At 42.5% G+C, this 27,625-nt stretch overlaps 1 protein-coding gene across 2 annotated transcripts in view; it reads right to left on the bottom strand.

Annotated features, from left to right (window-relative positions):
- Window positions 1–441: 441 nt before the first annotated feature.
- LOC148034037 (Protein kinase superfamily protein) overlaps window positions 442–27,625 on the bottom strand; it is a 45,574-nt gene continuing 18,390 nt past the window's right edge. For both annotated transcript variants that reach the window (XM_087682418.1, XM_087682419.1), the window contains one exon: window positions 442–2,354. In XM_087682418.1, the coding sequence (XP_087538544.1) occupies window positions 679–2,354 (1,676 nt within the window). In that variant the 3' untranslated portion in view covers window positions 442–678. The remainder of the gene's footprint in view (window positions 2,355–27,625) is intronic.

Here is a 27,625-nt window from a genome sequence, read left to right as displayed (position 1 = left end):
GCACAATGTATTTATGCAAAATACATAGTGCATTACAAAATATTACGAGAGAATGTTTGAGGTATAAATAATATTAATTGGTACACATATATACGAAATATGCATAAGATATAGATATCAATTAGCACGCATCTTTACTATTAGTTAAGGGGAGGTTGGGGGCGGGTGCCACGCGTCCAACACCCGCCCTCGCCGCGAAAATCACACCCGCCCGGGCGTGAAACGCCAGGGCAAGTCTAGGCACAGTGCGCCTAGTTTATACAGATACAGGAGTTCCTTCCATCCTTCACCCGCCAGGCATATATATTGTCTACGTTCGAAACATCGATGGCCCAAACTCACTAGTGATCTACAGCACGCTCAAATAAATGCATTTAGTGAAAATCTAGAGCTTACACATCAGCTCATGTCACCACATTCGTCATCGCTATGGTCATCAAACCAGCTCGGGAATATGTTGGATTACATATCGATACAAGCGACTGCAAGTATATATTGTTTACAAAATTTGCGCCGCGGGCTCTCTCTCTCTCTCAAAAATTGGCGAGGCAATGCCTCGGCCTCAGCCTCGGCCTCGGCCTTTGAGTATGTAGTGATCTGGCTGACTTTGCAAATGATTAGTTGTCCACAGGACCATCTAAAATTAATGGGTTTGCTCTGCCATGTAGGGTATGGCAATCAAGCTGAGAAGTGCTGCAGAGAAGAGTGCAGTTGAACGATGAGGAAGAAGCACTCCTCGATAGCGGGGCGCTGGTCGGGGTCGTCGAGCATGAAGCGGCGCTGGAGGTCCTTGAGGTGGTCAGGGAGGAGGTCGAGGGGGAGGCCACAGGACTTGATGAGATAGCCGAGGCCGAAGACATCTACCTTGAGGCCGTGAGGCCCGCCGCGACGCAGCTCCGGGGCGTGGGAGGCAGGGGTCATGAGGTGGGGGGGCGGGTAAGGCAGAGCCAGAGGCAGCGGTAGCGGTAGCGGCAGCTGCACGCTCGGTTGTACTACACCCACTGTGGACGACGAAGCTGCTTGTTGCTGCTGTACTACTACCGAAGAAGATGGCGGCGGCGGAGGCGGCTGCGGCTGCTGCTGCGTCGAAGCGTGGTTAAGGAGACTGTGGTGATGGTGCTGCTGCTGCGGGTCCCGTGCCGCATCGTCGAAGTCGATAAGGAACCACTCGTCCATGTCCCGCCGCTTCATCACATTCTCCCACCGCACGTCCCGGTGCATGTAGGCCAGCCGGTGGATAGCCACCAGGGCTGTGCATACGCACTTGAGTGCCTTGAGCAGCTCCTCCAGTGTCCGCGGCCGCACCGGGTGGCCCCGCGGCCGGCACACCAATGCCAACCCCCGCTCGTCCGCCTCGCACACTCCCTCCACGTACGGCACCATGTGCGCCGCCAGCACCCCGTACACCTCCTTCGCCGCCTGCCACCGCCTCCTGCTCGGGTACGTCTTTCGCACCTGCGTCGCCATCACCTCCACCACCTTCCCGTTCCGCCCTTGTATCTTCGCATAGTCGCTGTGGATCACCCCCCGCTGCTTCGCAGCCTCGTCCGCCAGTAGCGTCAAGATCTGCGCCACGTGCCAGCACGGCGTCAGCGCGCTCAGCCTCTCCGCCGGGTTGGATAGGCTTATCGTCGCGAGCTCCGTGCAAACGAGCTTCTCCTCCTCATGATGGGCATGATGATGATGATGATCAGAGGATGGGCTCAGCGCACAGAAGGTAACTTTCATTCCGACGGCGTAGTATCCTAATATGTATGGCAGGTCGCCGTAGGTCCAGAGCACCTTGCTTGCGAGGCGCTCGTGAGCAGCTTCGGTAGCTATCGCGGCGGGGGCTTGCTCCTCGCCCCTCCAGAGGCAGAGCTGACGAATCAACCCGCACACGTCCGGCCTCTCGGCCTCCAGCTCCTCCTCGCACGACGCAGAGGCGCCGCCGCCAAATCGGCCGCCGCCGGCATTGACGCGGATGACGTTGTTCCGAATGAGCTCCAGCTCCTCTGCACAGAAGACCTTCACGACGCGGTTGATGCAGTCGTCCCACAGGCCCAGGAGGCTGAGATCCTCATTCCCCGTGCTCATGCAAGAGCGGATGAGAGGGGCCACCAGCTCATACACGATCTGGCGGCAGTCCACCTCGCCGCAGGATGCCACGAAGAAGGCCTCTCGGCCGGCCGGGAAGTCTCTAAACACGTCCGAGCGCACGGGAAACCGCAGCTCTCGAGGTGGCGGCTGTTTCAACCGCAGAGGTAGCTCTGCCAGACTCGGCAGAGCGCTCGGCGCTGCGCATATCTTGAGGCAACTCAGATAGTAGCTGCTCCGATCCCACAGTGACCGCGGCTCCGCTGGTGATGCTGCTGCTGCAAACCAACGCCAGAAAGAAACAAATGAATGCCTCGTAAAGTAGAAAAGAAACAAAAACCATGCCTCGTATCATAAGAAATACGCTAAAGACTGCAGTTGTTTAGTACGAGGAAAACATTCTTGAGAATATACATCCGTATTTTGAGCGCAGTTAAGACGGCTTACGACACTTAACAGGGCCTTGTATTAATAATGAGTATTTCATACCAGAAAATAAGGGAAAATAAAATGAAATTCGATACTCGAGCGATCAAAATCTCAGAGAGAAACGTCAAAACGACTTAAATAAGTTTGATCAAAGCAGCAATATCAGTAGAAACTCTCGTATCCCGTAGCCAGACATTGCCTTTGACAGTTTCTTACCCTTGAAAAATAGAGCCTCTCATTCTTGTGTATGCAAACTTTTGATCTCTTACTTGTATCTCTTTGTTCTAGCTTCCACCATAGCCAAAACTTGTGTATATGTTAGAGAGTGTTAGTGAGTCTGAAGGACCTAGAGGATGAATACTTCTTGCTTCTCTTACCTTATTCTGATTCTTCTTCTGAAACTTCTCAAGTTGACAACCATGTATAACCTACAATTGCTCTTGAAGATCAACTTCAAAGAAACCTTCAAAGTTCCTGGAGAGTATTTTCTGTCCGTTACCCCCTCTTTTCTGCACTAAAGACTTGGGCTAAGTAATCAAATCTACAAGCTGACAACCATGTATGCAAACTTTTGATCTCTTGCTTGTATCTCTTTGTTCTAGCTTCCACCATAGCCAAAACTTGTGTATATGTTAGAGAGTGTTAGTGAGTCTGAAGGACCTAGAGGATGAATACTTCTTGCTTCTCTTACCTTATTCTGATTCTTCTTCTGAAACTTCTCAAGTTGACAACCATGTATAACCTACAATTGCTCTTGAAGATCAACTTCAAAGAAACCTTCAAAGTTCCTGGAGAGTATTTTCTGTCCGTTACCCCCTCTTTTCTGCACTAAAGACTTGGGCTAAGTAATCAAATCTACAAGCTGACAACCATGTATAACCTGCAATTACTCTTGAAGATCAACTTCAAAGAAATCTTCAAAGTTCCTGGAGAGTATTTTCTGTCCATTACCCTCTTTTTATTCCCAAGTGTACCTTCCCTCTAAATATTAGCCATCAAAGGCATCTCCTATGAACAACAAGGATAATCCATGAGCCAAGTAAATGACAAAGATTGATTGCAAGCTGGGATCCTCCTCGTGCCACCTGCCAAGGAGGGTTCACCCAAGTGTTTAAGGGATAAGAGTCATGACTACACAAATACTCCATGTACATAAGGTGTCCTTACCCATGACGTACCTCTTTAGGGCTTCAATCCACTTCTTCTAGGTTATGAAGCACAAGCTTTACCACTAGGCCATCACTTTGGAGACTATGTTTGTTACCATTGCTTCATTCAAAACAAAACTCACTAGAAGAGTGGAAAACTTTAGATAATCAAATGAAAGGCATTAGCTTATCCCATACTAATTCTTCTTGAAGAGCAATAAGAAAAACTTTGAAACATCTAGAATACGCATGTGTCCGAAATAAGAATGGCAACTCGAAAAGACTTCTTTGGGGTTACAAGCATATTCCAATTTTGAGGATACCCTAGGGCTTGCAAAGAAAATGCAAACAGTGTTTGACACAACTAACAAAATGAACTCAAACAAAAATTCAACTGAAGAAGTAAGAGAACTACAGGGTTGTCAGGTATGAAAGGTGCGGTACGGTATAGTACGATAAAATACGGTACTAATTGGTACCTCATGATTTTATAAGATATGGTACGATATTAGTACGAAAAAAAAAACAAAAACTTGGTTATTTTGAATTGTAGATAATAGAACACATTTTTAGAGCTAAAATAGCAATGTCACTTGAGTTAATAGGATGAATACATGAGGATAACAAGGAAAAACCTCACACAGAACATGCGCAATGCGCTACTAGAAGACAAATGGGAGTGTATCTGTAATACATCAAAGAACAAAGCAAAGTTTAGGGTGGATGGACAAACAAGCTCTTCATTCTTTTGTGTGTGTATGTGTGTGTGTGTGTGTGTGTGTGTGCGTGTGTGTGTGAGAGAGAGAGAGAGAGAGAGAGAGAGGGGAGAGATGCTCTTGGAATTGCATACTCATCTTGGAAGTTGGGAGTGTGTGTGCGTGTGTGTGTGTGTGTGTGTGAGAGAGACTTGGAATTATGATAATAAACATAAGGCTTAGGAGTTGGAAGATATTATATGCTCTAGTCTTCAAAGGCCAAAAATAGCCCGTTTTTTTGTATGAAATGGTACGGATACATACCGTATGGTACGGTAGGAACCGTACCGTACGAACTAGTCCGTACGTAGTACGAATGCAACTATGGAGAAGTGAATGATGAATGCTGAAAGGAGACTCAATGAACAAATGGGGTATGCGAGATGTGATTATTGTTATGATCGATAGTCAAGGAGCAATGACCTATTCAACAGCCAATGTCTCTAATGGGAGCAAGCCAAGGGATGTAGTGTGATGTATTGTGATAGATCGCAGGTGCCAAAAACCACCAATGCTCAATCTCAACTAATGAGAGAACAATGTTGAGCATCTGTAGACGCAATAGGAGAGTTCTATATCTGATCTTTTTTTTAAATACACACCATTTAAAGTCTATCCTTAATGTTTCGACTTAAAATACAAATTGTTTAAATATTTGAAGCCCGAGATGCTTAGTTCAAGTGAGTAGGAAATTGGAAGGATGCATGAGATGGAGAGAAGATTTTTAAGGGGGAGTGTTTTAGGGTTTCTCTCTCTCTCTCTCTCTCTCTCTCTCTCTCTCTTTTGGGGTGGGGGGGAGGGTGTTGGGGGTTGTTGGTTTGCTGTTGTGTATGAGAGTGAGAGAGAGAGAAAGAGAGATTTTAGTTTAGAATGTAGGTACAAGGTAGCAAGGCAATGTGTTACTCGAGTGTCCTTATGATAGTGTATGAAAAATTTCAGCCAGTATTTATTAAGAATCATGTCCATGGGCGCTTTCTAGTGATTGAAATTATTTTTGAAGGTCAGGTTTTATGGCTAGTTGGCCTTTATGCACCTAATGATTTGTTACATTATCAAGCCTTGTGGAATTGACTTCATCATAGATCATGGCTTTCTCCATTGGCTTCAGGGTTTACATTTCACTGGACCCAATACTTTGGCCACGTGGTCTTGATTGGACAGTATCTATGCTATGCATGAGGATTCTTTTCACCAAAATTTTTGGAAATGCAGGTGTTGCAACAATATGTCTTGTTAGACCATTATCCTCTACAAACAGCACGTGGATGCTTTCACGGGTCTCTTGGACAGGTTATCTGTATTGTTTAACTCTTCCTTTGTAAGTCATGTTGTTTGCATGTTGAGGAGAATATCCTAGCCTTCGTCCATTTACTCTTTGCTTGACTCCCCACATGATGCTTCTCTGGTCTCTTTATCGACAAAGCTGACTCAAGTTATTCAATGCTTTCAGCTGCAGTCTTATTAAGGGGCTAAGCTCCAAGATCTGACCAAGGCTCTTGATAGTTCTTGTCAAACTCATAAAGTTTATCAAACTTTGCATACATCCCCTCCGCAGGAGAATATGGTGAGATTACAAAATGCAAATGATCCCATGCTCACGGACCCCTGATCTATTGTATATATGTGTTAGGATTACTTTGTGAATCTCTTGGGTTCGCAAATGCTCAAGTTACTCACGCCCATGCAATCTTTTGTACCTTGGTCAAAGATCAAGTTCCACAAAACATGCAAGACACCCTAGAGAGAGAAGATGGCTGTTGTGTGTGTGTGTGTGTGTGTGAGAGAGAGAGAGAGAGAGAGAAAATGGGAGGGCTGCATTGTGTAAAAGTGACTTTTTGAGAGAGAGAGAGAGAGAGAGAGAGAGAGAGTGTGTGTGTGTGTGTGTGTGTGTGTTGTTGGAGGAGCCATTGGGAAAAAGGGACCTACAAAGGGGTTAAAAATGCTCATACTTGAGCAGTATGACCTGTGCAATGGAGACCTGGGTGCCATGAGATGGGTTTGTATGTGGTTGAACGTGTTAGACTCATAGTAACAAGGGATGGCCATTTTCTAGCTTCTCGTCCCAATCCCATCCTGTCCCCATACCGTCTCAAACATGTTCCCATGTTAGAGCCCCCCTCTCATAGTAACAAGGGATGGCAATTCCTAGCCGTCCCCATTCCCATCCCCGTCCCATGTTACTATAGTCGGATGAGACTAGATGGATCAGATGGATTGACCTGTCCGTCAGATAGACAACCTTAGGAGAGCCACCACCAATGATCGAGTCGAATAATGAGGCAACGATGTCAAGGAGCTGTGAATGTAGTAGAAGAGCCAAAACACAAGAATTCTGATCAGAAAAAGATCATCAAGCTCTATGAAAAGGGAGTCACTGTGTGGCAATCCCTAAATCTCAAGTTCCCCAACATGTGCCACCCCCTTCCTCAACCTTGACAGCTATTGCCCTTTGTACACAACTTGCATTTCAGGCACAACTGTGGCTGCATCTGGGTCTCCAAAAGTCACTTTGCACTGTCCACATGATTCCTCACTGCTCCAATCAATGTGTTTACACTGGCAAGCAATTCATCCATACACATTATGATGCAACAACATCAATGAGCTATAGCCATACACATTATGATGTAAACTATCCCTTCGGGCCTATAGCCTCTAGCTGATTTGCGTGGGCTGGAAGGGGTCACAAGAAAGTAACACCTGCACAATGCATCCCCCATGAGCTATCAATACTACCAAGGGTGATAGGCTCATCTTGTTGCGAGGAGATCGAGAGGTCTCCCATAACAGCTATGCACCTATATGCAAAAGAGACTCCCCCTCACTCGATAAAGACGCATCTCATTGAGTAAAGGTACATCACCCCATTAGAAGAATAGACCTCACACAACTTAGGTCTCCCAAACGACAACTAAGGGATGGGGAAGTAGAAATACTTGATGAAAAAAGGAATGGGAGCAACAATCAGGTGGAAGAGGAGCTAAAGGGGGAGGGGAAGGAGGGAGGGGAATTTAAGACCAAGGAGGGCGGCAATAAGTAACCTAGAAGGAAGTGCAAGGGTTAATTGGGGAAAGGGGGAGGGGTTAGTCGATGATGAAGAACCACCTACAAAATCAACACCATTAATCCGATCATTAGAGATTGCAACCTCATATTGAAGATCACGTCACTACTCAAGTCTCACATCAATCTTTTGTATCTCAACACCCCCTCTCAAACACAAAACCATATTATTAGTGTCTCAACACCCCCTCTCAAACCCAAAACAATTATGTGCCCAAGACAGTAAGTCATGTCTCCACTCTTTTATATCATGTTTACCGAGGCATCAGACCAAGTGTGCCTCGATGGGCTGCCCAAGGGTCAAATATGACCACAACAGAAATTAATGCTTTGTAATTTTAGAATTAGTGCCAACACTATTATTAGTATGTCATTATCTCTTCTTGGACCTGAAACGATTGTGTCCGTAAGATAGTAAGTAGCATTTTTCCACCCTCTTTTATATAATATTTTATACCTAAAAGGTCCCAACCCAAAGAAACCAAGGAATCAAATGGAGGATGCCTTGATGGGCTGCCCAAGGGCCTACCATGATCACAAAGGAATTGGGCATGATCATTGCAATCACGTTGCAAACTGGTTCATTTCCCACAAGGATTGGAGCATGATCAACTCTGAGGTATTGAGAGGCAACATTTCCCTCTCCTAGTGTGATTAAGGTACTTTGTTCCTAGAATAACATTTACCATCAGTGCTAAGACTTTTGGAAATGCAAGTACTATGTAGCTTTTTGAGACGTTTTGCCAACCTGATTTCAATATTGGGGGGAGTGACTTTGCTTCCCACAGGTGAGTAGATCTTATTGTTCTTCCCACCCCTTTGCTTTCCCTTTTGAGGGGTCAAAACAAGGACTCCGTCTAGAAGTGGCAAAGGGGTTTTCTTGTAAACCTAATTAAACAACCTTGCAAAACGCAAGAGTTGGCATTCAAATTCTTAAAAGGTAGAAAATTGGTGTTATCAAATAATTATTTGAATGATCAATACAAATAGCTTAGTCTTGCCCATAAAGGCATGACTAGCTATAGTAGAAAAATGAAAGGTTCTATAAGAAGTTGGATAGCTATAGGAGGGTGGCATTAAATAGAGCGGTGGCAGAAAAGTGCATGGCATGGTGATACTAGGTGTTTGCTTCAAAGGTCTTTGATCGCAATGAGATGCATATGCCAAAAAGCTGTATGATGGCCCACTAGGCATCGATATGTTGGCAAATTGCGTAGCCAACTTACAAATTGGAGGGATAGGAGAGGCTTGATTATGTAAGGATTGGATACCTTTTCGTGTAGGTTCCCATTGATTCTTGGTTTACGAATGGATCTCCAACCATTGTTGAACTACCACCTATTGCTTAGGGATACAATTTAGACCTATGGGTTAATTGCCTAACGCAATGGTATCCCTAATGTGTTTAAAGTCTTCCAAATCAAGACCCCTTCATAAACAACTTGTTTTGTGCCCAATGTCAAAAGCCCAACTATCTTGATAACAACTGCAAGACTAGATAATTTTGTTAGCGATTGTCATCCCCTGGACAATACGGAGCAGGCAGCCACGTCGCGGAGCAGGCAGCTGGACAGTACGGAGCAGGCAGCCACGACACCACTGCCACATCAGCTGCCACATGGCAGTCTGGTACAGGTTGGACAGATCTGTACCAGTTGGCTGCATTTAATGCAGCCGACCTGCCATATTTTTTCGCTTTATTCCTGGCTATTTATAGCCGGCAGCCTGCACATTGTTCCCCACTTGTGTTTGCAAATTTCAGGCTGGAGATTCGTGCAGACTGCAGCGTACTTCGAGGTGAACAACAGGTTGCATCGTCGAGGTGGAGACACACAGTCCTGCACACTGCGCCCATGTATATATATGCATATCTTTGTATACAGCACACCTTATACAGCAGATCTTCATCTTCCACTATCTCTTTCTCTCTCTCTCTTCTCTTTGTGTTCACTCTCTCAGTCTTGGTCCCACGCTTCCACATCATTGCACTCTGACATGGTATCAGAGCAGTGAAGAAGGGCTGACTGAGTCAAGAACCTATATGAAGAAGAGATTCCATCGCGACACAAGGCTGCGTTTCCAGCATTCGAGGGCGAGCGGGAGGGCTGTGCATCGGAACAAGGCTGAAGCGAGCGTGGGCGTGCGGGAAAGGAGTCCAGTTGGTGGATTTGCTGCTGTTTACTGCTGTTTGAAGAGGAGGAAGGCTGTGTTTTCAACTTTCAAGTGCAGGTTTTACTTTTTCATCGCCTTCGGCGGGTGAAGAAGGTTCGGGACGCAGAAGAAAGAGCCCTAGCAGGCTGCGTTTTCATAGTCAGAGGGGGCTGCTTTTGCGTTTGTGCAAGCATTACAAGTGAAGATGTCTACAGAGATTGACTTGAAGTTCCAGACGATCATGGATCGGAAGGTGCCTGTCTTACCGGCTCTTCCCTTAGATGAAAAGCTCGATGGCGACAATTACCGCATTTGGCACGTGATGATGTTGGCCATCCTTGAGTCTTACGATTTGGCAGAGCTTATACAGGAGGAGATCGACCGGCCCTCAGTGAGAGATGAGTCCAAACTCTCTTCCGATGCTCGTGCAGAGTTGGCCAAGGCACAGTCTCACTGGGACAAACTGAATGCCCGGATTCGTTCCTTTCTTTTTCTGTCTTGTACTACAGCCGTGATAGCCCACATCGAGCACTTGACAGTGGCTCGGGAGATATGGCTGGAGCTTGACCAGATGTATAGCCGGATGAGCTGAGCTTGACCAGATGTATAGCCGGATGACCCTTATGAAGAGGGTTTCTTTGGAGGTGCAGATGCGGACCTTGCCCGTAAACAAGTCTTCTTCGTTGCGGGAGCACATCAACAAGCTTAGACAGCTTCACATGCACGTTCAGAATGCGGGGAAGCCGATTTCCTCCGAAGACATGGCGATCACACTCTTGTCTCAGTTGCCGCCACGATTCGGTGCTTTCTACTCCGCCCTTATTGCTTCGGGGCGTGAGTCTACACTTCGGTGGGAAGAGCTGGTTCCTATGGTCTTGGACCAAGAGGAACAACTGAAGGGACAGCATGCTTCCAAGTCAGAAGCTTTGACAGGTCAAGCCTCTCAGAAGAAGGAGAAGGACCAAAAGAAGAAGAAGGAGGACAACAAGTCAAAAAAGCACAAGGAAAAAAAATCCACATGCCATATTTGTGGTAAGATCGGCCATTGGAAGAAGGATTGCCCCAACAAAGACAAGAAGGACACCAACAAGGACTCCAAGGATTCTGGAGCGGTGGCTGCACCCTCATCAGCTGCGTTTCTTTATCTAGCAGTCATCGAGGACTCTAGACCGAAGGCTTCTGATGCTGCGATGCCGGCTCCCCTGACTCAGGAGTGGATCGTAGACAGTGGTGCCTCCCGGCACATGACTCCTTCATCAGTTGGTGTTGCCCAGTTGCGCCCTTCGCGTAGGCAGATTCTCATCGGAGATAGCTCTTCGGTGTCTATTGCAGGACGGGGTGAGATGCAGCTTATTCCAGATGGACGTGGTGGTACCCATACCTTAGAGGTGTTGCATGTGCCAGGTTTAGGATATCATCTACTATCGGATCATAAGATTTGTTCACTTGGACTTTTGGTGGAGTTTGACAGTGATTCGGTACGAGTCCTTGATCGTGGATCACGGAAGGTTCTCTCATCAGGATATGAGGAGAACAGCATCTACAAATTGACGTCCTCTACTGCTCTCTCTACTCTTCTTCTTACCTCTCAGACACAATCAGAGCTATGGCATGCTCGGTTTGGTCACCTAAACTATGATTATCTTCGGAGGGCATCATGTGGACAGCTTGTTCGAGGGTTGCCGGACATAGTGGTGAGCCAGCAGCCATGTGTCTCCTGCATTCATGGGAAGCAGCATAGGGATGCGATTCCCAACAAAGCTTCGCGGCGGTCTACTTTCCCGATGGAGCTTGTATCTACGGATCTTTGTGGCCCTATGCAGAATGAGTCCTTGAGAGGGAGCTCGTACTTCATGTTGATCGTAGATGACTACAGCAAGATGACTTGGGCCTACTTCTTGGCGTTGAAGTCGAAGGCTTTCTCCCACTTCAAGGATTGGCTTCTCTTTGATTAGAACCGATCGGGCCGGTGATTGAAGACCTTGCGCTCCGACAAGGGTGGTGAATTTGTTTCTAATGAGTTTGCTTGTTTTTGTGCAGATAAAGGCATTCACCAAGAGTTTGCTAACACCAACACTTCTCAAGAAAATGGCATTCTTGAACGGAAGAACCGAAGTGTGATCGAGATGGTGCGCACCATGATGGAGCACCGACAGACACCTCAGTTTCTGTGGGCCGAGGTTGTGGCTACTACAGTTCACATCCTCAACCGATCCCCCACTTCGGCTGTTGATGGGATGACACCTTTTGAGGCTTACTTTGGGACTAAGCTCGATGTTTCTTATTTTAGGGTTTTTGGGTGTGATGCCTATGTTCACATTCCCAAGACTCGTCGTGATAAATTTGAAGCGGCTTCCTGAAGACAGGTGTTCGTTGGCTACAGCTCTCAGTCCCAAGGCTATCGTTTGTATGATCCCGTAAAGCGGGATGTGTACACCAATCAAGATGTGCGGTTCGTGGAGGTTCCGGCCATAGTAGCGGGTGAGGAGCATCCTGTTCTTGGAGATCTAGGGGAGAGTTGGGCTCCCGAGACAGTTCCTTTGGAGCCAGCGCCTTTTGATTCCAATTCTGTTTCCGATACAGAGTCTAGTGTTCCACCAGTCACCCCCGAGGAGTTACCACCGGTGGATATCCCATAGTCTTCAGCTGATGGAAAGCGAGGAAGAGAGGTCCGGCCTCCTCCTCATTGGGCCCGTGACACACTCCGAGATTCAGGGATCGAGGGGGTCTCTAAGAAGTGGAGACCGCAGGATGGTCCACGGCGGTCACGGAGGCACCAGGCACATTCTACGGAGCTTGTTTGCTCTAACTATTCTTTGATGACCCGTGTTATACAGGATCGAGAGACCACCTCCGTGAAGGAGACTTTACAGTCCGCACCATGGAAGAAAGCTATGAAAGCCGAATTGGAGGCTATTGAGAGGAATGGCACTTGGTACCTCGTGCCTCGCCCCTCTCATAAGAAGGTGATTGGCGTCAAATGGGTCTTCAAGACCAAGTACCTTAGCGATGGTTCTTTGGACAAGCACAAGGCTAGCCTTGTTGCTAAAGGTTTTACACAGCGCCCTAGGATTGACTGTCATGATACTTTTGCCCCCAGTGCTCGTATGGTGACTATTCAAGTTGTTCTTGCCTTGGTTGGCCATAGGAGATGGCATGTCTACCAATTGGATGTGAAGTCGGCCTTCCTCAATGGTGATTTGAAGAAGTAGATCTATGTAGAGCAGCCTCTTGGCTTTGGATCTTCAGATGGGCAAGTCTACAGGTTAAAGAAGGCCTTGTATGGCCTCAAGCAAGCTCCGCGTGCATGGAACGAGAAGATTGACTCGTTCCTTCAGTCACCGTTGGGATATCGGCACTCCAAGGCCGATCCGCAGCTTTATGTACACACTTCCGAGGCTGGTTGTGTGCCCTTTCGTCTACTGAGGCAGAGTATTTGGCCGCGTCTTCCACCACATGTGAGGCCGTGTGGCTTCGGAGATTGTTGGAGGAGCTTGGATGCCCCCAAACTCGTCCTACTTTTCTGCGATAGGACAATGAGAGTTGCATTGCCTTGGCACGGAATCCTGTTTTCCATGCCCGGACGAAGCACATAGAGATCCAGTACCACTTCATCCAGGAGAAGCTTCTGGATGAGACCATAGCTGTGGAGTACTACAAGATGGAGGATAATCTTGCAGATTTGTTTACAAAGGCGCTTCCCCATGCTTTACTTCGGAGACATGCCAGATCCCTCAGGCTTTTGCCCTGTCCAAGCTCTGAGAGGGGGTGTTAGCGATTGTCATCCCCTAGACAGTACGGAGCAGGCAGCCACGTCGCGGAGCAGACAGCTCGACAGTATGGAGCAAGCAGCCACGTCACCATTGCCACGTCAGCTGACACGTGGCAGTCTGGTAAAGGTCGGACAGATCTGTACCAGTCGGCTGCATTTAATGCAACCGACCTGCCATATTTTTTTGCTTTATTCCTAGCTATTTATAGCCGGCAACCTGCACATTGTTCCCCACTTGTGTTTGCAGATTTCAGACTGGAGATTCGTGCAGACTCCAGCGAACTTTGAGGTGAACAACAGGTTGCATCGTCAAGGTGGAGACACGCAGTCCCGCGCACTGCGCCCGTGTATATATCTGCATATCTTTGTATACAGTACACCTTATACAGCAGATCTTCATCTTCCACTATCTCTTTCTCTCTCTTTCTTTTTTTCGTAAATCTCTTTCTCTCTCTCTTCTCTCTATGTTCACTCTCTCTCTCGGTCTTGGAAGCATGGTCTCTCTTCTCTCTGTGTTCACTCTCTCTCTCTCAGTCTTGGTCCCATGCTTCCGCATCGTTGTTCTCTGACAAATTTCAAGATTCTCGATATTATGAAAATTCTACACCTTGCATCTTTACCTTGTTGAGATGGCAAGCTCAACACATGCGGACATTGATGATGGACCACCTAGCTAGATGGGCCCGCATGTCTACCTTAGCACCTCGATGGTCTTTATGGTCCTCACATGGCCAGTGACTTATCATTTATTATATTTAGTTTGTTGCACCTATCTACAATTGGCATAGTTATAGTGCGAGCCAATTAGTATAGTCAAGTATGCACTGTTTGACTTAGTAGGCCACTTTCCTTTGTGATATATCTTATCTATACTTTATATACATTGTATTCTGTGTGGAAGAAGAAGAAAAAACCAACAAGAAAACCTTTATGACCTTTACCTCTCTTCGTGTGTCATTCATTGAGTGAGTTTCCTTTTATCTGTATGATGTGTGTTTGGTGCAATAGCTCTAGCAAGTCCCCCCACCACGTGATTCTTAATATGATATCAAGTGGCACCATTGAGAAAGACAGGTTTTGAAGGTTGAAGTGAAGGAAAAAAAGCAAGGATTCGAGCAAGCAAGCAACGGGTAACAAAGTCTCCCATTCTTCCATTCTTTTTCTTGGATAGTGCCTGTGGAGACCCCAAAAGCTGGGGATAGTGAAAATTTCAGATTATTGTGAGATTGGGTGTGCAATTGAAAAACTCTATATTTTGCACATAAGCCCTTTACGGCTTTTCCACTGCTTTTTTGAACATCGAAGGCCATTTCGAGATGCGTTTTAGAGTCGCAAGGTTGCATACAACAATTTCAAGGTATACTGCGATTTCAACTATATCGACCAAACGTCGGTGCACATGTTGCAAATTTCAAATATGTAATTTTAGAGGTGTTTTCAAAGAAGCAAACATGAATTATATCTGCAAACAAGTTGCAAATCACATGTATTGTTGAGCAATCAGATTATGAAAGGTTTCAAAAGACTTGCTTGCTGCTTTGTATCATTTTTGTGATAATGGCAAAAAAACAGTGAAAATCCCATCATTGGAAAACTGGACAAGAATAACTGCTCTTTATGAAAATTCAGTGTGACGAACTTCATTCAAAAAGACCTTTATGAGTTCATTTGAGATGAAGAAAAGGAGCCAGAGATGAGTATCCCTGTGACTATAAATGAATTAAAAATATGAAAAGAATGGAATGCAAAAGACAAAAATATGATGTATTGGCTATTTGCAGCCATTGATAATACTATGTTGAAATTTATAAAAAATGCAAAAACTTCACACACAACTTGGATAATTTTTAAGAACATGTTTTCAATAAATACAAAGACACGAATGATTCAAATCAAGCAAGAGTTTAATATCTTGAAAAAAGCAAGAATGTATATCAATGAGCATGTTTTAAAGGTGAAAAGCATTGCAAATACTTTAGCAGTGATTAATGTAATGTTTGATAATGATAATTTGATTTCATCTACTTCGGGTGGCCTTAATAATGAGAAGACTTGAAAATCATTTGTCCTTTCTATATATATACAAAAGCCATTTCTAGATTTTAATGAGTTGGTCTCTCTCATGATTACCGACAAGATCAATATGCAAGGTGACTAATCTGAAAGAAATGGTGAATAGATCCAAGCATTCTACTGAAGTTCAATAAGAAGACGTGGCAAATCCTCTTCGAGAGACCATGATATGGGCCGTGATGGTAATAACTAGCAAAACATGTTAAATCAATAATTTTGTGAAATGAAGGTTTCAAAAGAGACCATGGAAACTTTAGAGACAAGGAAAGCTCTAGAGAAAGAGATGGATAGCAAAACAAAGATTTTGAAAATGCTATTATTATGGCAAAATAAGTCAAATTATAGTCCATTGATATGTTAAAAAGGATGATATCTCCGATAGTAAATGACCAGTCATGTTGAATGGTTTGGAGAGATACAAGACTTACAAAATCCATGTTATGTGCAAATGAGCAATGATTCATATCATCCAATTTCACACATTGAAAAGTTTCCTTGTCATTGCATTATGACAAGAGAATGAGTTTATTAAATGTATTACATATGCCATCAATCACAAAGAATTTAGTGTCTGTTGACCAAACGGTAAAGCAAGATTACAAGTTCAATTTAATGCAAAAGGTTGTTTTCTAGAAGACTTTAAGTCCACGTTGCAAAAGGAAGTAGAGTTGGTCACATGTTCACTTTAGATGTTGGAATTCCTACAATGAATGTTGCTATGTATGCTAAAGAAAAGGAAATGGTTCTAGACATTAAAATATAACATAAATATATTAGATATAAAATATGCAATGGCTGAAATTAATGTAGTACAAAGGATTGGTTACAAGATTGCTTGATTTTAGAGTTGCAAAATTTTATAAAGTGTATAAAGCATGTCAATTTGATAAGCAAGCAAGGCAATCATTTTCACATGATAGAGATATGATGCATACAGATATTTGAGAGCCTACACAGACTGTATCTCTTGGTAGCAACAAATACTTTATCGCGTTTATTGATGATTATTCACGGAAGCTATGTGTATATCAATTTGGTAAGGAGTCAAGACAATTCTTTTCACATAATAGAGATGTGAGCAAAAATATACTCAATATTATGCATAGAGATATTTAAAAGCCAACACAGACTATATCTCTTGGTGGCAATAAATACTTTGTCATGTTTATTGATGATTGTTCAAGGACGCTATGAGCATACTTCATGAAGAAGAAAAGTGATATATTTTTGAGCACTTCAAATCTTTCAAGGCAAGTGTTGAAATTTAAAAAAAAACTTGAAAGTTTTAAGTGCTTTAGATCAGATAGTTCCACAGTAAAATGGAGTTGCAAAAAGAAAAATGTAGACATGTTGCAAAAGTTGCATGGAAATTTATGGCTGAAAAAGATATGTCAAAATATTTTTTATCTGAGGCTATTCATATTGTTGTCTATATTATGAACAGAACTCCCATAGCTATAGATTATGAAATGACCCCTGAAAAATGCTTTACAAACAAAAAGCTCAATATGTCACACTTGAAAGTATTTGGCTATATTGCATATGTTTATGTGCCACATGAGCTGCGAAAAAAGCTTGATCCAAAGATTTAAAAGTTCAATTTTTATTGAATACACTTTAAAATAGAAAGGATATCATTGTTATTATCCTATCATAGGTGAGTTCGAAGTGTACAAGGACGTTAGCTTTTATGAGATAAGCAATTGGTATGCATCTACTAGTAATGTATTAGCCTATCATAATGATTTTAACAACTATGTGCAAAAAGAAAAGCAAAAATCACAAAGCCTTAGTGGAACAAAAGTATCATTTGATACTACACCTACAATTAGCCCTTGGTCTAGGAGACTAAGAAATAGCCCCACATCTTCACGTGGATCTACAAGTATTGTAGGTAAAAGCAAAGGAAAGAAAAAAGTGTTGGATGGTAATGATGCATCTACTAGTCATTTGGGATTTGATGGAGATTCTAGTGGTTCAGAGAGTTTGGATGATGAGCTTGGTATTTCTTCAATCAGGATACCAAGTATAAGTGAAGGCTTCACTTAGTGATCCAATGATACATAATTCTAGCAAGGTCAAATACCCTGTTAAAAGATTTAGTTTTGTAGATTATATATCTCATCATTATAGTTCTATTGTAAAGATAGTTAAGGATATTGAGCCCACTTATTTTGAGAATGTTGTTAGCAATGGATGAGAAGATAGTTGCATTAGAAGCTAATAAGACTTCTAATTTGGTACCCTTGTCTAAGGACAAGAAAACTATTAGCTGTAAGTGGATTTACAAAATCAAGCATAATGCAGATGGTGCGGTTAGCAAGTATAAGACTAGGCTAGCAAAATGCTATGCTCAAACATATGGCATAGATTATGAAGAGACATTTAATCCAGTTGCTAAGATAGCAACTGTTAAATGCATGATTGCTTTGGCAATAGCCAAAGGTGGAAGTTTGCAACATGTTAACAATATATTCTTACATTGCATTCTTACATAGTGAATTGCAAAAAGAGGTGTACATGGAGCAACCAAAGGTTGAAGTTTGGAGCAAGTGGATGTTAAGAATACCTTCTTGCATAGTGAATTGCAAGAAGAGATATATATGGAGCAACCAACAAGCTATGAGGATTTAAAGCATCCCACACATGTGTGGAAGTTAAAAAAGATGCTCTATGGACTGAAACAAGCAATTAGAGCATGGTCAAACAAGATTGGAGAATATATTGTCAATATTTACTTTTATATATATGATGTTAATCACTCACTTTATACGAGAAAGAGAGATGTAGATTTGATCATCATAGTCTTCTGTGTAAATAACTTGATTATTACAGGTGACAATGATAATAGAATTGCTAAAGTTAAGGACTTTTTGAAAAAGAAATTTGAGATAAAGGATTTGTGTAAGCTGAGATACTTTCTTGTTAAGATGTGATGATGATATATGGCTATCCCAAAGACAGTATAGCTTAGATATATTATCCAAGTATGGTATAATAACATATAAGCTTCTTTCAATACTATTGGAAAAGTTAAGTGTTAACGTTAGGAATGAGATAGAAAACCCTACTATATTCAGGAGGATAGTAGATAGTTTGATGTGCATGACTATCACAAGGCTAAACCTAAGCTATATAATTGGCCTTGTCAGTCAATTTATGCAGATGCTTAGAAAGCCTCATTTGAATGTAGTTAGATGCATATTAGAAAATGCGAAGTTCACTTTACATTATTGACTTTTTTATGAGGCATGTAAGGATGTGCAAGTATTTGGATACATAGATACAAATTGGACATGTAACATGTCAGACAAAAGATCTACCAGTGGATTCATATTTTCCATTGGTAGTGTAACAGTTACATGCAGCAACAAAAAGCAACCTACAATTGTTTTATCGAGCATAAAGGTTGAGTATAGAGGTGCTTGTTGAAAAACACGGACCTAGAACTAGATTGGCTATAGTGGACGTAAGTCAAACACAGGATATATTATCAAAATGAAAAATTATAACTCAAGTGAATTAGGTTTCAAGATAGATTAACTTGGACTCATAAACACAATCTTGAGTGACTCAAATTGATAGTATCTAACTTCTATAAGCATTGTACTTGACTATCACTTTCACACAATGATGAATGCAATATCATGATGCTGTGTACTTTCAATTACTCTCATTGTCATTTTCAGTCTCTTACACAAGATTGTGTTTATGAATCCAAGCTAATCTATCTTGGAACCTAATTCACTTGTGTAGCATTTGGTCTGATCATTATCCATGTCACTATGAACTTAGTCTTTATCTTCCAACCTCCATAGCAACCATGCTCTAGATCCATGCATTTCAACATGGTATCACAACTCAATTGAGCATGGCATAACTCACTTCTCTGCTCTCTCAGGTCCTTTTAACCTGAAGTCAGCTTAAATCCAACTCATGGTCTCATTTCTCACTTCCATCTCCACTTGACCTTGTGACAACCATAGCCAAAGCAGTACCTACCTACCTTGGAGCCTCTGGATCTTCCAAACCAGGCAATATCTACTGAAACTTTCTTCTAGACACATCCTCTAAACCTCAGGATGCTTCTCTGTACCACGTCACAACTCAACATTAGCCCCTCTATAAGTCAACATTGCGGAAATTCATCCTCGCTGCCCAAAACTGCACCTCCTCTGGTCGTACTATTACTGTTGCGCGCACAAGCCACAATTCTCCCTGCGAACATAGGGCAATCAAAGGTAGGCTAATGAGCTTACTCCCCATCAAAGGACTCATCAATTGGTTGCCTCTACAAGCTGCTGTGATAAAAAATTCAGTCAGGTCTGTCAAAAACCCTAAAGACTCCATAGCCAAAACCTCAAAAGCTTGATATTTATCATTGATTCTTCTCACTGAAGCTATCAACAGTGATTTTAATCACTGAGCTACAAGCACTAAAGTCCACAACAAGATTCACCCAAGGAAAGGAGACCTTGAAAGATTAGAAAACCTCAAGCATCGACATCCAACACTAAGCTCAAAGAATAATATTCCCCATTGATACTCAACTAGTGTCAATTTGACACTGATCTTTGTGTGTCTCTTGACACATTAAACTACAACTCTCTTGTTGGCTGATTGGCTGCCGATCAAAAATGGCAGAGCTCGAAAAAATAGCAAAGTTCAATGGAGAAGGCTTCCATGCCTAGAAGGAAAAGACCATGTACCACATCATAAGGAAAGACCTCTAAGATCTCTTTGAAGATGATAAAAGTGATGGCGGAAAGAAGATTCTGAAAGCGGGATCCTTGCAATAGCTCCACCAAAAACCAAAGAATGGAAGAAAATGAATAGCAAGGCACTAGATATCATTGCCTAGGGACTAAGTGATGATGTGCTACATCATATCTCTGGCATCAGAGATGATAGAATTGCTTGGGAGAAACTTGATAGGATCTTTGGTATCCAAGCAAAGAATTCAAAGGTAAAATTACTTATACAATTTTATAAACTGGATATAAAAGATAGTATTTCCATGACTATACACATTAACAAGTTCAAGAGCTTGAAAACCCAGCTTGCAACCCTTAAGAAGAATATTGATGAAGATGAAGCAATAGTCGTACTACTTGCAAGTATAAATAAGGACCCATATGAAAATATTGTGTCCACCCTGAGTAATCTTCCAAGTCTCTCACTTAAAGATATTGAGCACTTACTACTTGATAGAGAAAGCAAAGTTGAAAGCAAGGATGCAAAGGAACACACCACCAACAACAGTCTTTTATACACCAAGGCCACTTTTGGAGTAAAAGGCTGTGGTCGAGAACTCAACATCGACAACAGAAAGGATCGAATTATATATCATTACTCTGGCAAGACTAGCCATACAAACAGCGAATGTTTCCATAAAAAAAGAGCATAGCAGATGCAGAATGATCGCCATCAGGACTAGTTCATGAATGAAGAAGAAAAAGAATATGCTTCTCCTACCATCAACAGCTCTAATAGATTTTTCTAAAGAATTGTTTGTATCTTTCCCTTAGCGAATTTGCTTTATAAAAGCCCTTATCAAAGATGTAAAGTTTCAAGCCCTTACCAAAGATGTAAAGTCTCCTGAGCCATGTCACCATGTAGGGGGGAGCAAAAGCCAACAAGTGTAGAAACTCATCATTTGAGGGTTGTTGAGAAATAGACAAATGATGTATGCTCCAAGAAGAGATGTCCTGAATCCCATATGCACAGTGAGGAGAGTGGAACAACCCAACTTCTATAAAACATTGTACTTGATATCACTTTCACACAATGATAAATGCAATATCGTGATGCTGTGTACTTTCAAATAGTCCCATTGTCATTTTCAATCTCTTACACAAGATTGTGTTTATGAGTCTAAGCTAATCTATCTTGGAACCTAATTCACTTGTGTAACATTTGGTCTGGTCATTATCCATGTCACTATAAACTTAGTCTTCATCTTGCAACCTCCATAGCTGCCATACTCTAGATCCATGCATTTCAACAAATATAAGGTATTGTGAAAATTTTGAGGTATAGAACTACATGAACTACAACAAGGGAGCACATCGAAGAGCAAGTTCCTACTTCTAATGATTTCCTATTGAATGATACATCATGTAGAACTCACAAATGCCTTTGCATACACATACACAAATCTTCCTATCCCTCCCTCCCATCACACTAGCTTGGGATACCCTACCGAGACTATCAATGTGACACAAACAAAGACTTCAATTCCATTATACTATGCTCCTAGCCATGTCCTCCACTTTGCCTCTATTGGCCATTCAATTTCCATGGGCATGACTAGAAGCTAGATTTATAGTGTTTCACGAAGTGGACCCTCAACCTTTGTGGATGTGACTCATGGTCCACTACTAGGTGTTTCAATTTCAAGATTTTTACATTTGTGCCAAGATAATCCGAGAGTCTTGTCATGGGATTTCCTTTGAATTAGAGTCCATACATGCCTCTAGGTAGTCAAAGTCGTGGACATTCCATTCTTGCCCCTAGCACACTACGAATCTCATAGATGGTTACTCAATTGAGTTAGTTACAAATTCTTGGCCCACCTTGTGTTATGGCACACGTGCCTACAATGACCCGCCCTGTGTTACAGACAAGTGCTTATAATGCCCCACTCTTGACGCTTTGTGCTAGCACCCCCTAGAGAAAATGTTCATAGAGCACATGGGATTCCATCTCCCAATGTACTCAATTTTATTTACCCTCAAGGAGGCTTGCCTCCTCAATTAGAAGTGTTTCTTTAGGGCTCCCAACACCTTCAAGTTTTGTTTTCCTTAACTCTTTGGGGCTTCCAAGACCATCTATCTCCAATTATTCACCCATCTTTGTCATTTGAACCTACTGCTATCAGCAACACTTCTTCTTTGGAGTTCCCTAGAGCTTCTAGCTCCAACATCCCTCCTTTGAGACCCCCAAGGCCTTGTTAGAGATTCCCTAATCCCCTGGACAAGGCATATGCAATGCACTATTGTATAGTTACTACTCTCAAGCATAGTTACACATTTCTTGGATACAAGTCGAACAAATCGATGCAATTGTCAGTTGGTTTCCAACATTTCCAAGTAGTCAAGCAAGCCACACTTCTTGTATAAAATGCCACATGGCATGTGCATTTATTGCACAACATTTTCTATCATTACTTTATTACTACGATTTGATTTATACAGTAGTAGACCAGTTTTTAATTGGCCAACCTGATCAGTTTTTTCCCTATTTTTTGACCTATTTATAGATTGACCAGCTCCTAGTCATTCTCACTTTTTGAAGGTGGAAAGAGAGAGAGAGAGAGAGAGTTTTTTCCCTATTTTTTGACCTATTTATAGATTGACCAGCTCCTAGTCATTCTCACTTTTTGAAGGTGGAAAGAGAGAGAGAGAGAGAGAGTTTTTTCCCTATTTTTTGACCTATTTATAGATTGGCCAGCTCCTAGTCATTCTCACTTTTTGAAGGTGGAAAGAGAGAGAGAGAGAGATTCTCTAATCTACCAAAGATACTCAACAAACTATTTACATATCTACCTTATTCATTTCATTGTTCATTCACTGCAAATTTCTACATTCTACTCTCTCTCTCTCTCTCTCTCTCTCTCTCTCTCTCTCTCCTTTGTGTTCATTTTGTTTCAATCTGGTCATTACACTTCCACATTCACTGCCCTCTGACATGGTATTAAAGCAGCATTGAAGGGCTGATTGATCGTGGGCAGACCTGAAGGAGAAATTTCAGCACAACTAAAGTTAGCATTTTCAGCATTCAAGGGTGTGTGTGCACTTCAGCACAAGGCTAAGATGAACAAGTGAAGCACGAGAAAGGAGCAAAGTTGCTGTTTTATGCACTTTTTCTGTTCAGGAAGAAGGCTGCATTTTCATTCTTTTAGTGCAGATTTTACATTTTTATCCCCTTTGGCGGTTGAAACAGGTTTGAGATGAGTGGAGAAAGCCCTAGCAAGTTGCCTTTTTGGAGTCACGTGCACTTTGGACCAGGCATTCATATCCTCATCAATTCGGAACGGAATACGCTTGCTCAAGAAATACCCTGCGTACTTCTTCCATTTCAAAAATCAAGGGGCTGCCATTGTTTTTATGTAGGTTATTCACGTGATAGTGCCTTCCAAGCTTGACGTAGAGTTCCAAGCTATTATGGACGAGAAGGTCAGTGTGTTACTAGCTCTCCCTTCAAATCAAAAACTCACATTTAGAAAGGAATGATGTTTGCAATCTTGGAGTGCTATGATTTGGCAAAGCTTGTGACTAAAGCCATAGACCGTCCTACAACCCACAATGTCTCCAAGCTTTCTGCTAATGAGAGAGCTAAGTTGGAGAAGATATAAACACATAGGGACAAATTGAATGCTTGCATCTGATGATTCCTATTTCTCTCTTGCACTCAAATACATTGGGACAAATTGAATGCTTGCATCTGAGCATTCCTATTTCTCTCTTGCACTCCAGCCATGATAGCTCATATCAAGCATTTGATTATTGCTCCGAAGATATGTCTAGAATTGAATTAATTGTACAATCGGATGACTGTGATGAAGCAAGTGTCTCTAGAGGTACAAATGTGGGCATTGAAGCCATGCAAGTCCTCTTCCATGCGGGATCATGTCAATAAGCTTTGGCCATTGTTGTAGATGCAAGTCTAGAATGCAAGGAGGGAAATTACCTCAAAGGACATGGCAATAACTCTTCTCTCGCAATTACCACCCTGATTTAGTGTATTTTATTCTGCCTTGATTGCTTCATGCCAAATAGAGACCCTTAGCTTGGAGGGCTTGGTTTCGATGGTCTCGGATCAAGAGAAACAACACAAAGGTCATAATGCTCCCAAGTCAAAGGCCTTGACAAGACAATCTTCTCAACAAAAGAAGAACAACAACAAGAAGGATTGCCCTGTGACAGGGACAAGGACACCAGGAAGGAGAAAACTACTAAGGACTCCAAAAGAGTTGGCTGCTCCTTTTATCGGCCACCTTCTCCATTTGGAGGTGCTCAAGTATGCTCCTCCAACAATCTCTATTGCAACCACGATGGCCCCACAACCTTGCAACAAGTGGATTGTGGACAGTGGTACTTCCCACCACATGACTATCAAAGGCAAAGGTGATATGCAACTAACTCTAGATGGGCAAGATGGTGCTTACATATCAGAAGTACTCTATGTGCCAGGTTTAGGTTATTATCTTCTTTCAAAGAGCAAGATTGGCATTATGGTTAAGTTTGATAAGGACTCTTTCCAAGTTCTTGATAGGGATTCTCAACTCTTTGTGCAGGTCACGAGGAGAATGAAGTCTACGAGATGTAGACTTCATCAACCTTTACTTATCTTCTTCACTTTTCATAGACTTAGATGGAGCCATGACATGGTTCGTTTAGCCATCTCAACTACTAGTACCTTTGAAAGGCAACTCGTAGTTAGCTTATGCATGGATTGCAAGAGATTGGATTAAGCCACCCACCATGTGTGTCTTGCATTCATGGCAAGCAACATTGAGATGCTATCAGGAGGAAGTCCCTTAAGGGGAGTTTATACCTTATGCTCATTGTTGATGATTTTAGCAGGATAACATGGGCGTACTTCTTGGAGCTGAAGTCTAAAGCATTCTGGAACTTTCAAGATTGGTCAATCTTGGAGGAGAATAGGTTTGGTAAGAGACACAAGACCCTATGTCTCGGCAAAGAAGGGGGATTTATCTCCAACGAGCTAGCCAAGTTTTGTGCACATATAGCATTCACTAGGAGTTTGCCAACACAAACGAGTGGCACATACTATGCTCGAGCATCAACAGACCCCTAATGTCTATGGGCCGAGGCAATGGCCACTACCGTCCACATCCTTAATCAATCCCCTATATCGGTCGTGGTTGGAATGATACCTTTTGAGGCATATTTTTACCAAAAGCTGAATGTCTCACATTTAAGCATGTCTGAGTATGATGTCTACGTTCAGATCCCAAAGAAACAGAGGGACAAGTTTGAGTCGGCTTTCGAAAGACAGGTGTTCATGGAGTTATAGCTTGTAGTAACACACATACAAGCTTTATTATCTCATTTTCATGAGAGGCATACTTGAGTCGAGATGTTCAGTTCATGGAGTTTCCAACTGCAAAGGGAAGCATTGACCATCCCATACTTGAAGATTTGCATGACAAAGGTACCTAAGCCAATGCCTTTGGAGCCTATGCCTCTTGAGGCTTCCCCATTAGTAGAGAAGGAAATTGCTTCACCAATTTACAACCTCAAACATACTCCATGTGCTTCGAATGAGAAGATAGACTCATTTTTCCAAGGGAAATTAGGATATCGGTGTTCTTTTGTTGATTTCCAATTGTATATCCACACATCGACCAAAGGGCATACATTATTCATGCTTTATGTGGATAATCTCATTTTGACAAGTGACTATGTCCAAAAGTTCAAGCTAACAAAAGATATGCTATACGAGATGTTCCAAATGATGGATGTAGATGTTCTCCACTTCTTTCCATGTCATGAGATTTGGCAAACTCCAAAAGGGGATTTTCATCTCCCAACAATAGTATATGCAAGAGCTTTTGACTACTTCTGAGAAGAACTGTAAGGCTATTCCTACTCCCAAAGATCTAAGCTAGAAAACTATTGCCATGTAGATTCACCAATGGTAGATGCTACAAGTTACAAGTAATTGATTAGGCCATTGATATGGCTTCTCAATACTCAAATTGATTTGTCTTATTATAGGCTTGCTTGCAAGGTTCATGAGTGAACCCAAACTAGTTCATTGAAAGGCTATAATGAGGATTTTGCAATTCCTAAGGGGAGGCCCCAATCTAGATACTTATTATCCACAACAAGTAGAGAATATTCAACCTTTGTTCTACACGAGTGGACGGATTCAAACTAGGCAAGAGATGTTGGCCATAGGCGAACAACAAGATATTGCTTCACTTTGGGTGTAAGTGCTATCTCTTGGAGTAATTGATTAGTTCATTGATATGCTTCTCAATACTCAAATCGATTTGTGTCTTCTTATAAGATTGCTTACAAGGTTCATGAGTGAATCCAATAGTTCATTAGAAGGTTGTATACAATGAGGATTTTAGAGTTCTTGAGGACAACCCCCCCTCTAAGTACTTACTATCCACAACAAGCAAAGAAGATTCAGCCTTTGTTCTACACAATTGGACGGATTCAAACTAGGCAAGAGATGTTGACTATCACGGACATGCCATGATAAAGTGTACGGATTAATTCTTGCTCATGCCATATAAATCCACACCCCATGCAAACGCAACCTTAATAGGATATCCTCGAGCCAACCATGCGAACCCATCCTTGCCATGTCATCATCAACACCTATAAAAGGAGGGGCTCGCCATAGAGCTCCTCAATCTTGCCAATGCCAATCTTGGGAGCTGAAGGAGTCGAGACTTCCAAGTAAGTAACTTCAAGTTTCATTTCTAGTTTTGTCTAGCCATGGTATCTAGTATTGTCTTGTCTTCCATTATACTCCTATTGTCATGACACCTTGTAATCTCATAGTACGAGATCTAGTCCAATATTGTCCTGTATCTTATTCATCCTCGTCAAGGGAGATCTTATAATTCTAATATCATGTATCTAGACCTATGATCCCCAATTGTGGGATCCTTCGTATCCTATCGAGTCATGTTCTCTATACCTATGGTCCCGAACTATGAGATTTTTTGTATCTTGTTAAGTTATCATTGTACCTTGTGCCCCTATATGGGATTTTCTTGTAACAAACCTTGCATCTAATCTAGTCTCTTGAGCACAATCTAGTGCTCTCATAACAATTTGGCAAGACTACTCTCTAGCCCTATTGAGTACCATGGAGGCGACCCTTGAAAGAATCATGGCCTCCCTTCTAAACCTCCAACAACAAATTCAACAATTTGAATGAATGACAAGCCCAACTTCAAATAGAACACCCTATGCATCTAGGCCCTGCGCTTTCAAGAGATGCAAGACCATATCCAAGACTTGCAAAACAAGAGAGGAAGTGATCACATGATTCCACATGTTTATCAACCCCCAACAAGAGAACCCAAAATCAGCATGCCAGAGAAGTTCAATGGTGACCGTTCCTGCAACAAGTAAAGCTCTATATTCGCATGCAACCGGGTAGGTATC

Source organism: Lygodium microphyllum, chromosome 7 (genome assembly GCF_053477565.2).
Source record: "Lygodium microphyllum isolate KBCC chromosome 7, Lygodium_microphyllum_v1.1.10, whole genome shotgun sequence".
Classification (NCBI taxonomy): domain Eukaryota; kingdom Viridiplantae; phylum Streptophyta; class Polypodiopsida; order Schizaeales; family Lygodiaceae; genus Lygodium; species Lygodium microphyllum.
The sequence above is the reverse complement of the archived record's forward strand: the minus strand, read 5'-3'. Positions and strand labels throughout refer to the sequence as shown.